This window comes from Microplitis demolitor, chromosome 9 (assembly GCF_026212275.2).
Source record: "Microplitis demolitor isolate Queensland-Clemson2020A chromosome 9, iyMicDemo2.1a, whole genome shotgun sequence".
Lineage (NCBI taxonomy): Eukaryota > Metazoa > Arthropoda > Insecta > Hymenoptera > Braconidae > Microplitis > Microplitis demolitor.
The window spans coordinates 14597989-14611907 of record NC_068553.1 but is presented as its reverse complement, the minus strand read 5'-3'; the positions used below and the strand labels follow the sequence as shown (position 1 = coordinate 14611907).

Here is a 13919-nt window from a genome sequence, read left to right as displayed (position 1 = left end):
GGGTAATTTTCTGAGTGTAGTATCTGGTTCACATTCGTTACAATATATATGGATTATTTTACAATATATAGGGGAGGCAGGGGCAAAACAAGACAGGAGAGGATACCCCCAAACTTGATAAAAAAGTTTGTTTTTTAAAATATTTTTTAAACATTCCAAACCCAATTTTGTAAATACAACTGAGCAGTATTTTGAATTTTTTTTGTGTTAATCATTTTTAAAAATCGAAAGTATCATTCGAAAAATTTTCACTTTTAATTTATGATAAAAACTATTACAAAATTTTTTTTTCTTCCTTGCATCCAATATTTATGTGAAATATAGTTTTGCTTTATGTAAAATACTCCTAAAAAAATTCAATTTAATCAAATTCAGTTAACTTCCAGAATTTTTTTTTTTGTTTTTTAAAGGATACCCGATTTTATCCACAAGAAAGGATAATTTTTTCTATTCATTTTGAATATCATTAAAAAAAAGATTTAACGTATTTAAGTCCCTGAAAACTTACTATTTTCTTAAGTATCCCGTTTACCCCCACTCTTTCTCTACAGGGAAAGGAGGGGGATGGGGGACTAAATGGGCCCCTAAAATTTTGGGGACCCATTCTGGCCCTAAATCGTTCGAGACACTAAAAATTTGGAAGGGGGAACATTTTGCCCCCCCCCCTCCACTTCTCTTATATACTTTAAGTAAAAACTTTTTTTTACAAATGATTTTAATCGATTGAAATTCTCAAAACATATATTTAGTTTACAACAAAACTGAAGTTAATTGTCATAAATAAATATATTGAATTCTTTCAATAAAAAATGTATTGAGTAAACGTAACTTCATGATATCTTAAAGTCATTCCCTTGTAAAAATTAATTATCATCAGAATAATTGTTATCGCGAGGCCAAGGTTTTATACGAATAAAACCCAGTATTTGAACATGACTTTCAGACTACACCAATCCAAAGTCATTATATACGTTAAAGAATCCGTTTAGACAAATAGATATAGACAAATTAGATATAGAAGTATATAAGCGTATCAAGTACAGCGTTAAGTATTAAATACACTGCCTCAGGCTCAAATACTTGGCTCACTACTAAAATTATCAAATAAAGTTTTCAAGGTGATTAGTCGAAAAAATTTATTTTTAGCTTCTCACTCTACAAGTTCAAAATTTAATAAAACAAAAAAAATGAAGAGTATGGATGTGATATAATTTGCTAAATGGAGTCTTGACAAGTGTCGACATTTTAAATTGTAAGGAATAATTTTCGACCTTTTGAAAGCCTTGTAAAGAATTAGATCTGATTTATTTTTGAGTTCAAATGATCAAGTAGTTTTCAAGCTATTATTGAAAAAAATCCATTAACATTTTTCAGGAAAAAATGGAACATTTTTTCCAATTTCATGGTATAAGTGTCATTTATAGAAATTCTTCCTAAAAAGTGTCGGGTATCATATTATAGAACATCTTTCTTCAATTTCCTGTAAAAAAAAAATTCAAAAAATATTGTCATTCTAAAAATTTATATACATAAATATGAACAGATGGTAGAAACGACTAATTCAAATATTTTTGCAAAATTTCCTAAAAGCTGCGTTATGAGATCCTCTGCAACAACTAAATTTTTACAGGAATTTGTATAATAAATACATATTCGTTTTTTTCGATTCAAAAATTTTTGCATAGATTAAGAGTATTCTCAGACAGTGTTCCCACTTTTTGAAAATATACAATAATTTTTAACTGTCATAACCATATTAAAATTTTATCAAGCAATTAAAACAAAATTAAAACCTTATAATTGAAAAAAATATAACGTAGTCGCAATTTTGCCGAGATATCTAATTGAAAAAAATTACAGTTGTTATCGATGGCATGACAATTTTACTGAAATTTTTTTTCCAAATTTCGTTCAACTCCCAATGTCCCATTTGATATCAATTATAAGTAATTTTTCTGAAAATCTATACCTCGGCGAAATTACTTCTACGCTGTCCTTTTTTCCCATTAAATCTTTCATTTTTTTTTTTTTTTAGTATTTAGTCTGTGTTTCTTAATATCAATATTTAATTTTTTAATAAAATCATATTTTCACTATCTCCTGTCTCAAATAACAAAACTAAAAAATTTTTTTTTTATTGAGTGAAAATTTTTTTACATTTAAATTTATATATTATAAAAAAAATTTATATATAATCAGACAAAAATATTTTTTTAAGATTAAAAATCCATGCAGAAATAAAAATATTGAGAATAGAAAATAGCAAAAATAAACTAACAACAACTTTGTAGAAGAATGGAAAACGTGATAAGAAGTCGATGATAATGTAGGCAATTTCTGGTTGCCCGTGACCACGTAACCTTGTCCTTCATAATATATATGACGTAAACATTGACAATTTAACTAGACTTTAATTGTGTTTATTACAATATGAATTTCACTCCTTACAGTACTGTTGAGTAATTACATTATGAAATAATATTTTATTCATTAAATTTGTTAATTTATTTATGTATAAATCCTTAGAAGCATTTTCCGAAGAGCAAACGAAAAAAATATAAACTTAGATCACAACGCGCAACGTTGCGCAATACTGTATGATAGTTTTAACGTCAACGGGTATCATATTGTCAAGGTTGATTGTTATGATAGGGTCATTTTGTCTCATAACATTGCAATTTCAATGCTCCAGAAAATTCATTATATGATAATCATCTTTCATAATTTTTATTATTATCAGCAATCTATTGCTCATAGATGTGATATTGATTCATATTTTTTTTTTTTCATTATTGTCGTTAACACATATCTATATACATTATTTATGACCTTGAAATAATTGGAACCACATATAATATATATAAAAATCTATTACGGTTTATTTTAACGTTTGCAATAAATTATTCAATAAATGGAATGCAAATTAATCTAGTAGACAAATATTCAGAATGATCTAAATAAAATTCAACTGTCAATCTAAATTGAAAATAAAAAAATTCATTCTAAAAAAATTATGAGATTTAGCCAGATCTGATCAAACATGGAATCACAGACATGACTTTTATCTGATGTATCTACAAATACTACTATTTATGATAGATTTTTCCTTGATAATTGTTCAGACTTTAATGTATTCGAAATAGATATGATCATATATGATAAGATCTCAATAATTATCAGGAAAATAATTCAGCAAATATACTACTCTTTTCCCAGATTTGAACATACGATGCGATCCATAGAATTTTCAGGAAAAAAATGTCGTAAATATGTCAAGTCCAGATATGATCATGTCCAAATTTTATATCTGATTGAAAAGAATTTTATCTTACCAGATCTAGACAGATCTAATTTTTTTGCACTGAGTAAAATCAGTCGTTCTTTGAATTAGGTACCATCAGAAAAGTTTTGATTTGAATTTGAACCTTCGATATCATTTAGCTAGTTTTAATTATTGATACACAAGAAAATAGAATTTACTTAAAATTTATGAACACATTTAAATTTCTATCGTTTTTTTGACCTCGATTTTATTTTTTTCAGAAATGAATCAATCACAATATAGTATTTTATCTGTGTAGTATACATGAGGTGTGAAAATATAGATAAGCCACAGGCGAATATTCCAATTTACATATTATTTTAAGACTTCGCTGATGGGTTATTTTATAAATATGTGATGCAAAAAAAAATCATTTGTGAATCCTGCTGTAATACCCGCATGGGAATATATATATATATATATATATATATATATATATATATATATATATATATATATTTATTTATTTATATAGCCTGACTTAGATATTTTAACTATTATGACGAAATTTATATACATATATATACACCAACTTTAATTAACATATTTATTTTTTGAGCATATGTATATTCCATTAATTTGTCTCATATATACATCTCTTTGCGGGAGATTTGATTTTTTTTGAACTGTCATATTTTAAACTTACCAGCAGTATTAAAATATTTTAAAATTCCTAAAAAAATACAAAATTAGCTTTATTTACTATAACACATTGTTTTTTTTTTTGTAAAACTCCCGAAAAATTGTATCAATATTTTGCTTCTCTCGAATTGATTATTATTTAAATCTGGATAATTTATGAAAATATATATATATTTATGGTTCATATTCAGTTTTTTTTTTATCTATTATTTTTTTTACACGAATAGGAATCACACATTTAATATATGTGATACAGGAACTCAGGATTTTGCAGTTGGTGGCTTATAGTTGCATTGATCGTCGACGAAGGTTGCATCTCTATCCTCCAACGAAGGACAAGGCCGTCGACTGACATTGCAACCGGCTCTGTGAGACTTCGAACCCTGGCACCAAGGCTGAAGAAGGACGATGCGACACTTATACGTGTTACAATTTGTCTTTTTTTGCCGATAAATTTAATTGATAGCCTACACAGTATATATTAATAATTTAAATAATTTGAATTTTATAATTAATTTTTGATTCAACTCATTATAAGTTTACTGAGAAAAAAGTATGTACTACGAACTGACGTCAGTTTGTGGCATATGTTTTTTTTCTGTGTTTGAATAAACACGATAAGTTTTAATAACATATTAATAGTTTCAAATTAATAATTAATATAAATTATGAAAGAATATACTTCAATGAACAAGAATCACTCAGAAAAGACCCGGGTTGATCATAAAACTTGATTTAGGCTCGCTTCACTTTATTTTCTATTGAAGTTATCAATTTGTTGACAATTTATCGATAAGGTCTCGACGTTTTCAACTTAAATTGAATTTTTGTCAACGAATTCGTCTTCACTTCGAGCACGACAGTCATTCTCCTTATTTTAAGTCTAAATCAATTTTTATTTTTGATCCGGAAATATTTTTTCGTCTCTTGGACTCGAACCAACGTACTTCGAGTCAAAAAAAGGTGCACGTTCTGTTACCGTAAACGGTGCTACCTTCACGGAAAAAAGAGCAGTTGAAAAATTGAACTCATATCTGTATTTATTACAATTTCGTATAGCAGTAAAGCGCTGCGACTCTGAAATTGTAAAAATTACATTTTTATCCAGGCATAACAAATATTACAGTTTCAAACTCGATATTGTCCAGATCTCTATAGTAAACAGATTTTATAATTTTAAGTTTTATTCTAAAATTAGTTAAAATTACATTTTCGATCGTTAATATTACTATTCTGTATAGTAGTGTTCTTCTTAAGATATAGAATTTAAAAATTACAGTATGAGCTGTGATTTTTCTCAGATTATTCATCATTCTCGACAATTGATAACTCACAGTCTAATTTTTAGGTTATCAATAAATAAGAGGTACACTCAGAAAATTAAGTAATTGTGTTTATTATACTAAATTTTTTATTCCAATTATTTAGAATGATTGGAACACTTTTCAATGCAAGGATTGTTAGTCTTATAATTTTTTTTAAAAGAATTAATAATTATAGGATGATAACTTCTTCAATAAATTTCGTAACAGTTACTATCAGGATAGTAACAGTTATCATCAGGATGATAACAGTTACTATCAAGATGGTAATATTTACTATCAGGATGATAATATTTACTTTTGCAATAAACTTCGTAACAGTTACTGTCAGGATGGTAACAATTATAATTTCTGATGGTAACTGTTACCCTCTGGATTATAAAAATAACTATTTAGAATAATAATAATAATTAACTCTAGTTAACATACAGGATTGTAACAATTATCGTAAATATGGTGAATATTACAATCTAGATGATTTATACAATCATCTAGATAATATTTACTACTATCAGATTGATGGTAGAAATTTTTACCATAACTAGATAGTAACTCCTATTATTTAATTTTCTGAGTGTATTATTTCAGAAAACAAAATATACATAACCAATAAATGCCCTATTTTTGTAAAAACTTTAATTTTTCCACATGCTCTTTATCCATGTTGTCTTTTATAAATTAAACTTTATAGATTAATAATAAAAAGAATGTTAACTATCTTTCATTGAAAGTGATATTAGTTATGTTCAATTATACAACCATAACTTGCCCAATGAAATTAGCTTTGATCTAAAAAAAAACGTGCTTCAAACAGATGACCCTGGGATAAGCTAGGGTGATACACGCGCTGGATTTCTTATCGCTCAATGTTTCCGGGTCTGGTAACTTCTTTCTTCGTATAATGCGTAGCTGGCCATATTTTTTTTTTTATTTTTATAACAACATGTACTGAAGGTTTCAAAAAATTTTATGGAAAAAAAAAGTTAATTTTCGAATTATTTAACACGGAATGAAACATTGCATCGAAATATATGTGTATATCTTAATGGAATCATAATTACTCCATTATATTTATACGATAATAGGTAGTACGCTTATATAGAAGAAGAGGGGCAAGATAGGCACTCTGAAATTTTCATCAATTTGAAATTACAAGAGGTGAAATTGGCTCTTAATTAAATAAAAATGACGTTCCGCCTAGTACGATGACGATACTAATTACATAGTATTTTTATATTAATTAGACATACTAATTAGTAAATTAGCAAATTCAGTAGTAAGTGTAAACATTAATATTTTGATTAATTTTATTTTAAAAAATACGATAATTGGTTGAACTTGTAGACCAGTTTTTTAATTTTTCGTTCATTTATGAGCTCGTCAAATTTATTTTTTGTTTGACAAATACATAAAAATTTATTTTTGAGTCTGTAATCATACACTGTAAAAAAAATCGGGGTAAGTCTAGATGGTGTAGGTATTAAAATTTTTGGTGTTAAATTAAAACACCGGACACAGTTCACCTCGCTTTTACACCGGTATTTAAACACCACCTAATTACACCATCTACACTAGTGTTATTTTATTTTAACACCGTGTGGTGTTAAATTGTGTCCATTTTTAACACCGCTCTTTTTGCAGTGTACAATTAGTTTTTATCTGATAAGACTGCGTTTTATTAAAAAAAAAATTTCTTTTATTATTTGAAAATATTTTTAGATAAACTTTGTATAATCTTTGTAGCTAATTGTAATTGTATTATCAGTTATCAATATATGCTACATAATAACTTTCCTCGACTTTGATTTTTTATTTTTTTTGGAGTTATTAAGTTCTATAATTAACCTAAGGTTAATGATATTTCGAATAATATTTTCAATGAATACAGAACTGAAAAAATAAATAAAAAAACATACACCCAATATTTGAAGGTTAAGCGATTATTATCTCAACTGGACGATTCAGTATAGAGATCTACTTGTATTATATACATAAATACGTTAAACAACGATACTACAACCGTCGGGTTAGTGTCCTTGACACACTAAAAACCTTTTGGTGTATTACCTGAAGAGCTTATGCTCAGGGCCGTCACATGTGTGATTTAAATACATAACAAGGTAGAGATGAAAAGAATAAAAAAAAAGAGAGAGGGAAATAAATATTAGGCGTTTAGAATTCTTATAATATTCAATCTCATCTCAACAAGTCTACGCAACACTTCCCATACAAGTTAACTCTCTATTAGTTGGTGCGAGGCAGGCGTTACTTCATATATTTAGTTTGAGGTTTCTCGAGAATCAGTGGATCTTTCCCATCGCTTGTCTATACCGATTCTTACTAAGTGGCTAAACTTATTCAAGGTCGATTAAAAAAGAATTTTCTACAAATTTATTTTTAATGCAAATTTTATACTATTTATATATATGATTTTCAAATCTGTTATGGCCTTTCTAAACTTATTATTAACTTTTTTATTCGATGATTTCTTAAATATTAAAATCTGTCAGTTTACCTGCACAGTTTTGTGAGATAGTAAGCATGTAATTATAAGATCTCAAGTTAGTGCAGTTCCATTCACGTTCTGAGTTTAGTTTAAATCTCAGCAGGGACGAGTGAACCCGCAATCTTGTTGAGCGATCGTATTATACCTGAAAAATTGTTATTCTTTTTATCTGTTAAACCACTAAGACAACCGCTTTAATTCATTCACTGGAGTAATAAAGTATAAAAAAAAAATAAATGATTGAATATATCATAGAAATCTTACTTCCTACTAGCTGCAGCGGATTTGAAATTTTTTAATTTTTGGAAGGTTATACTAGTAAGGTCCAATTACAAATCAAATTTTAGGGTAATACGTCAGGAATTATGATAAAAATTTATGGCTTACTTCGTAGCTGCTAGTTAAAGATTATTTTTTCAACTTATATTCCTGTCCTAGGTAGAAATCGCCAAGGCTGACTATATAAGCCGAGCCTTGGCTCTATCGTCACTTGCCAAAAGCTTCGGCAGCTGATCATTGGTCCAAGCCTCGGCCAAGTAACCAATGGTGAATAAATTTTTTTTTTTCATTTTTAATATTCATTCGATCAAGGTTTTGCAAAAAAATTAAAGGAACAATACTTGTGAGGGGTTAGGGTTTTAGGCGTAAAAAAAAAAAAACACTTTTTTTGCGAATTTTTTTCAGCTGTATGAATAGAGTAAATTAACTTAAACCTTTTGTACATTGTTAAGTGTCATTTCAAGAACATTCCGTGAAATTTTTACGCGAAAATATCTACAAACAAGCCGGTGACAAAGCATTCTCAAGAACGCCTTTGAAAAAAGATGATTTGTGGTGATCACTGTTTCTCAGCAAAAAATTATCCGAAGTCGAGTTCCCTCAAAATTTAGTTAATGTATCATCAAATTCTCCCCCTTACGATCTCTGATAATTTTTTTTTTCATTTCTACATTTTTGGTGGTCATACAAAATTTTTTTTCGATACCGCGGAGATTCGAGTCTGAATCACATTTTGTTTTTTTAGAATCATGGTAAGTGATGTAGAAAACGAAAAATTTATATATATATACATATTCCAGCAGCTATAATTTATTTTTATTTTCTTTACAAATTCGAAATCATGCGTTATGATTAGATTGTTTAAACTAATAATACTCTAATGAGCTCGGACTTCATCAGCACCGTTATTACAATAATGTTATGATACTTAAATAATTATTTATTGAAGATTGTTTTTAGGAAAAAAATTAATCGAATAGACAACGAATGATGTTATTGCAATAATAATTAATTTTCCTTGAGTTTCAGCGACTTGCAACTCTTCAATCTCTTCATGATCTCGGTAATTACTCAATTCATACTCAATTGCTGAATTAAGATCTAATTTATAAGTTTTAAGGTCTTCAATATTTTCTACAGTATAAATCCGTACATAACCTGTAAAAAGAACACAGTGACAACTGTACTTAATACAAAGAAAAATTTAAAATTCAATATTGAGTACCCGTTTTGAATCCCAAAATTAAAAATTTTCCGTGTAATATGCCAGCAGTTATAACATCCCTGTCACCGAAGTTTTTAAATGGTTCATATATACTCCAGTTGGTTTTTTGATTGTAAATCAAGAGACACGCGTTTCTCTCGGCTACAACAAAACATAATTCTATGACATTACGTATTATCATAAAATTTATTATTTTACTTATTAAATTTTTATAATAAAATTATGTCGAACCTGATCGCTGCAGTATAACATTAGAAGTAAGAAATACAAACTGGAGATCCTCATACAGAGTTATACCGTAATTAAAAAGAACAGGAAATTCTTGATAGTCCTCTTCAATAATATCATGATTTCCATCAGATGTTTGATTTCGATAATTGTATAAAGTTAAAGAATCTCCAAAAGTCGATACATAGATTATCTGTAATAAATTTAGTTGATAAAGAAATTTTTAAATTAGGAACATCGGAGCACAATAAGAAATCGAATAATTTTTAGATTTTTGTGACAGTAAGTAGATTATTTATCTAGCTGCGTTTTTTCGAAAAAGCATCATTTTAAGTTTTTTTATTTAACTATGAGTTTATCCCGATCTACAAATATTTTAACTTCTTCGTACTATGATTTTTCTATACTTAAAAAATCTTAATTCTTATTTTTTCAATGTTCATATTTAACTACTAAATTTACTTTATTGTTTTCCAGGAAGCATTTGATTTCAAGACCTTGTAATTGTAAGTTATCTTTATAATATGATCGTATACCATCTGTAGTTTGTTTGTATTCATTGAATTTTCCGTTTCTCATAGTAAATAATATATTTGTTGAACCAGTGCTGAAAAATATAAATACGAAAAAAAAAATGTTTGTTAAATCAAAATTGAGCCATACACAGTTAGAAATTTAGTGTATTAGGGTTAAAAAATTATTTGGTTAAATTTTCTATGTTGATTTTCAACACAGAAATCTGTTGATTCAACATAAACTATTTGTGTTATTTTACTTTAACAGATTTTATTATGTTAAATGATTAGGAAATCTAGAATGATAATACATTTGTTGTATTACCCAATTACGATGAGCCCAGAGTTGGCCCAAAGTAGGCAAATTATAGGAATAGCCATCAAGGTTGAGTACCCAATTATGGCTCAAGCATGGGACAATATAGGTAAGCCCAAGCTGGCTTTCCCAATCTTGGGCCAGGCATGGCTCTTTTGTCAAACTCTGGGGACTTTTGCATGGGTATTCAAAAATTAATCCAAAATTCGTGTTGCTTAGCTAAGCACTCCTGCGCGTTTCTTCATTATTATAACCAAGCAAAGCATTTTAGCAACATTGGTTTGCAAGCAAGAAATTTTGATTTTCAATTGAATATAATCATAGATAACTTTAATATTTTTATCATCAGGTTCAATGATTTTTTTATTCTCATTTTACAGGAGGACAATTCATAGCTCCAGTTTTTAGAAAAATCATCGAAAATCGAACAAATTAATTGCTAAATTGACATTAGTTATACTAAGGTTAGATCAGTGTACTTGAGTTGGTTAGGTTATGTGCTTATATTTATTATTTAATTTTAACACAAAAAGCCTTGTAAATTTACACAAATTTTCTGTCAAAATAACAGATTTTATGCGTTCAATTATTTAACATAAAATTCGTGATAAAGATCAACACAAACGCAATGTGTTAAATTAACACAATAATTTGTGCAGACCTTTTGCAACATACGATTTTTGTTAAATTTAACACAAAATTTCTATATAACTGTGCATCACCTAATCACATTCTAAAAAAGCAGGAGTAAATACGGATTTTATTTAAATCCGAATTCACTCCATCACTTGGAGTTTCGGACTTTATGAAAAAATCACCCCACATACGGCGTAGTAGGGAGTTTTTCTTTTCGAGGAGAATAAATTAATCTAAGAAATCATTCACTCTGGATTAGATCCGCGCTCACACCGAAAACTTTTCCCAGAGAATAATTATTTAATTTAAAATTAAAATGTTTTTTTACCATAAACCGTCTGATTTTGTATCATCGGTACTATTGATACACTCTACTTCCGTCATAGCTAAAATATTCCAAAATTTAATGTTCCCAGGTATAATCATTGCAACTAATAATAAGTCACCACTTGCTGAAATTATTGTAAATATTCATGTGAATGAAACAATCGTTGTTATCATAAATTATAGACAATAATAGTATATTGTGTGACAAGGGATGAAAAGACGATTCCAGACTAGGGTGAAGTTGGTTGTCCGAGCCTTAGGCTGACATCACTCGCAGTCAGAAATCGTATTTTATTCTGAGTCACACATCATATTTTTCATGATTACCTGCATCGGAACTTCAGGTTTCAGTGTCAACAGCAAGTAAAAAACAAGTTAATTTCAAGTCGATGATGCGGAAAACTGTTAGAGAATGGAAATCAAAAATCTGTTATTTAGTCACTTATTAAATAGTAAATAAGATGAAAATATTACAAACAAAATGCTTTTTTAAAAATCTTGATACGATTATTTTTTACAAAATTACAGCCTTGTAAAAATCACTAAAAAATTTTTAAAATTTTTCTGTTTCTTTAATTTTTTGCGTTAGTGTATTTTCACTCGTTTTTAGTAATTTTATTTAGTTAATTGAAATTATCACTTAAAAAATGAAATGAGTAAACTGAAGTGACAAGTAAACAAATGAGAGTATTAAGATTGTACACGGAGAGAAAATTATAGTAACAGTTACAATATATTATGGGAATGGTTCCCATACTGCATAGTAACTGGTTTTTTTGAAATGTTGATTATAGGAACGGCACCCATATATATTATGGTAACCATTCCTATAATTATGGATATAATTCCCATACGGTATCGGAATAGTTCCTATGGAATTATGGTAATCGTTACTATGTACGTATGGTAATGGTTACCATAATATTATGGGAATGGTTACCATAATATTATAGGAACTGTTACAATGTGGTTATAGGATTGGTTCCTATTTGCTTATGGGAACTATTCCTATGAGTATGGTAATCATTACCATGATTCTTTCATATGCGATATGGGAACTGTTACCATAATGATAGGAATTGTTACCATATTTATGGAAACCTTCCCAAAAAGTATGGGTCTATATCCCATAATCCCTAGTAATCATTACCATAATGGTATGGGATGATATTTCATAAACGTACTAGGAACAGTTCCTTTAATTTTTTCTCCGTGTAAATGAATATTCAAAACTAACACGGGGCAGAAATAATCGTGTTTATGTTCGCTATATGAAGGTATTTGTGAGTTACGAATTCGCTAGTAGCTTTGCTTGCATCATCGGCTCGAAATTAGCTTGTTCCAACTGGCTGTAGAGACACTGAAGGTTTGAATTTTGATGCTGGTATCATGAAAATAAATTTTATTGTTAAATAGGATTGAAATTATACCAGGAGACCAAAACCTAATATTTTCTATAGGTTTTTCGAAATTTATTGTATACAAAGGTTTATTTAATTGATTAAAATCAAAGAGATAAATTCTATCTTTGGTAGTCCCAATAGCAAAATAATTACCTAGAAAGTACAATACGATTATTACATTGTCAGTCTATTAAAATAATAATTGAGTTTTTTAACATAATTAATACTTTACCGCAACTTGCAAAAGCAATAATTCTTTCGGAAAAATTTGATCTAGCAGCAAAATCATAAGAAACTTCGACTGAAACTTGAAATTTCGAGAGCATCATCCACTTTCTATACGAAATGTAAACAGTACGCCAAACTGTCATGTCATCAAGATGATGATAATTTTCAAAATAAAGCATCGGAAACAATTTTGTAATCATAGAGGAAATTGGTTCAGATGGAATTTCATTCAAACATGCCCTCTTCCATATATCCGATGTTTCAAGAATTTTATCGATAAAATTTTTCCAAAGAACATTAACTCGTTTTAGTTTTTGTAATATTAACGGATCACTTGTATTTATAAAAATTGATTCACATATATATGAGTATAAAATTCCGTCCATTTCAATTTAAAACTTCCTGATTAGATATTAATAAATTAATTATTAATTATGTAGTTAAAGTTGACAAGCAAGTTAAAGAAATGACTAGACAATAAGCAAAAAATATAATGGCTAACGACATTTACTGAGCGTTTCATTATATATATCAAAACTTATATTGAATGACCATATTTTTTCGAGAACATTTACTACTACTTTAACAAATATTTAAGTAAATGACAATTGTCATTTTGTCGATAATTAGGTCAAATTGGCTTTATCTGATGAAAAATGTAAGAAACAGTGTGACTGTCCATTAATACACGGAAATAAACAATCAGTAGCAGCTATCGATTATGTTTTTCCGTGTAAACTACCTGATCCTACCTCATGAAAAAAAAAAAAAAAAAAAAAAAAAAAAAAAAAAAAAAAAAAAAAAAAAAAAAAAAAAAAAAAAAAAAAAAAAAAACATACTCCTACCAAAAAAAAAATTTCTGTAAGAAATTAAAATTAAAAAAAAAGTACCGAATAGGCGGCAAAATTTTTAATCGTAATGAATATATAAGAATTGAAATATGATATTTTAAATATACTTTCATTTTATA

At 28.0% G+C, this 13919-nt stretch overlaps 1 protein-coding gene across 1 annotated transcript; it reads right to left on the bottom strand.

The window, feature by feature from the left end:
- Positions 1 to 8875: 8875 nt before the first annotated feature.
- LOC103571574 (uncharacterized) lies at positions 8876 to 13459 on the bottom strand. Its single transcript, XM_053741873.1, has 7 exons — positions 12954 to 13459; positions 12749 to 12874; positions 11320 to 11443; positions 9987 to 10131; positions 9528 to 9717; positions 9297 to 9437; positions 8876 to 9229 (listed from the first exon to the last, which is right to left on the bottom strand). Exons 1-7 carry the CDS (start codon positions 13333 to 13335, stop codon positions 9012 to 9014), a joined length of 1326 nt encoding a protein of 441 aa, XP_053597848.1. The 5' UTR covers positions 13336 to 13459; the 3' UTR covers positions 8876 to 9011.
- Positions 13460 to 13919: the final 460 nt, after the last annotated feature.

Coding starts and splice junctions, on each gene's coding strand:
- LOC103571574 (XM_053741873.1), bottom strand. CDS start 13,335: ATGGACGGAATTTTATACTCATATATATGTGAATCAATTTTTATAAAT. Junction 9,718..9,986: donor GCTTCCTGGAAAACAATAAA/GTAAATTTAGTA, acceptor AATTTATTACAG/ATAATCTATGTATCGACTTT. Junction 9,230..9,296: donor AATTTTGGGATTCAAAACGG/GTACTCAATATT, acceptor TTCTTTTTACAG/GTTATGTACGGATTTATACT.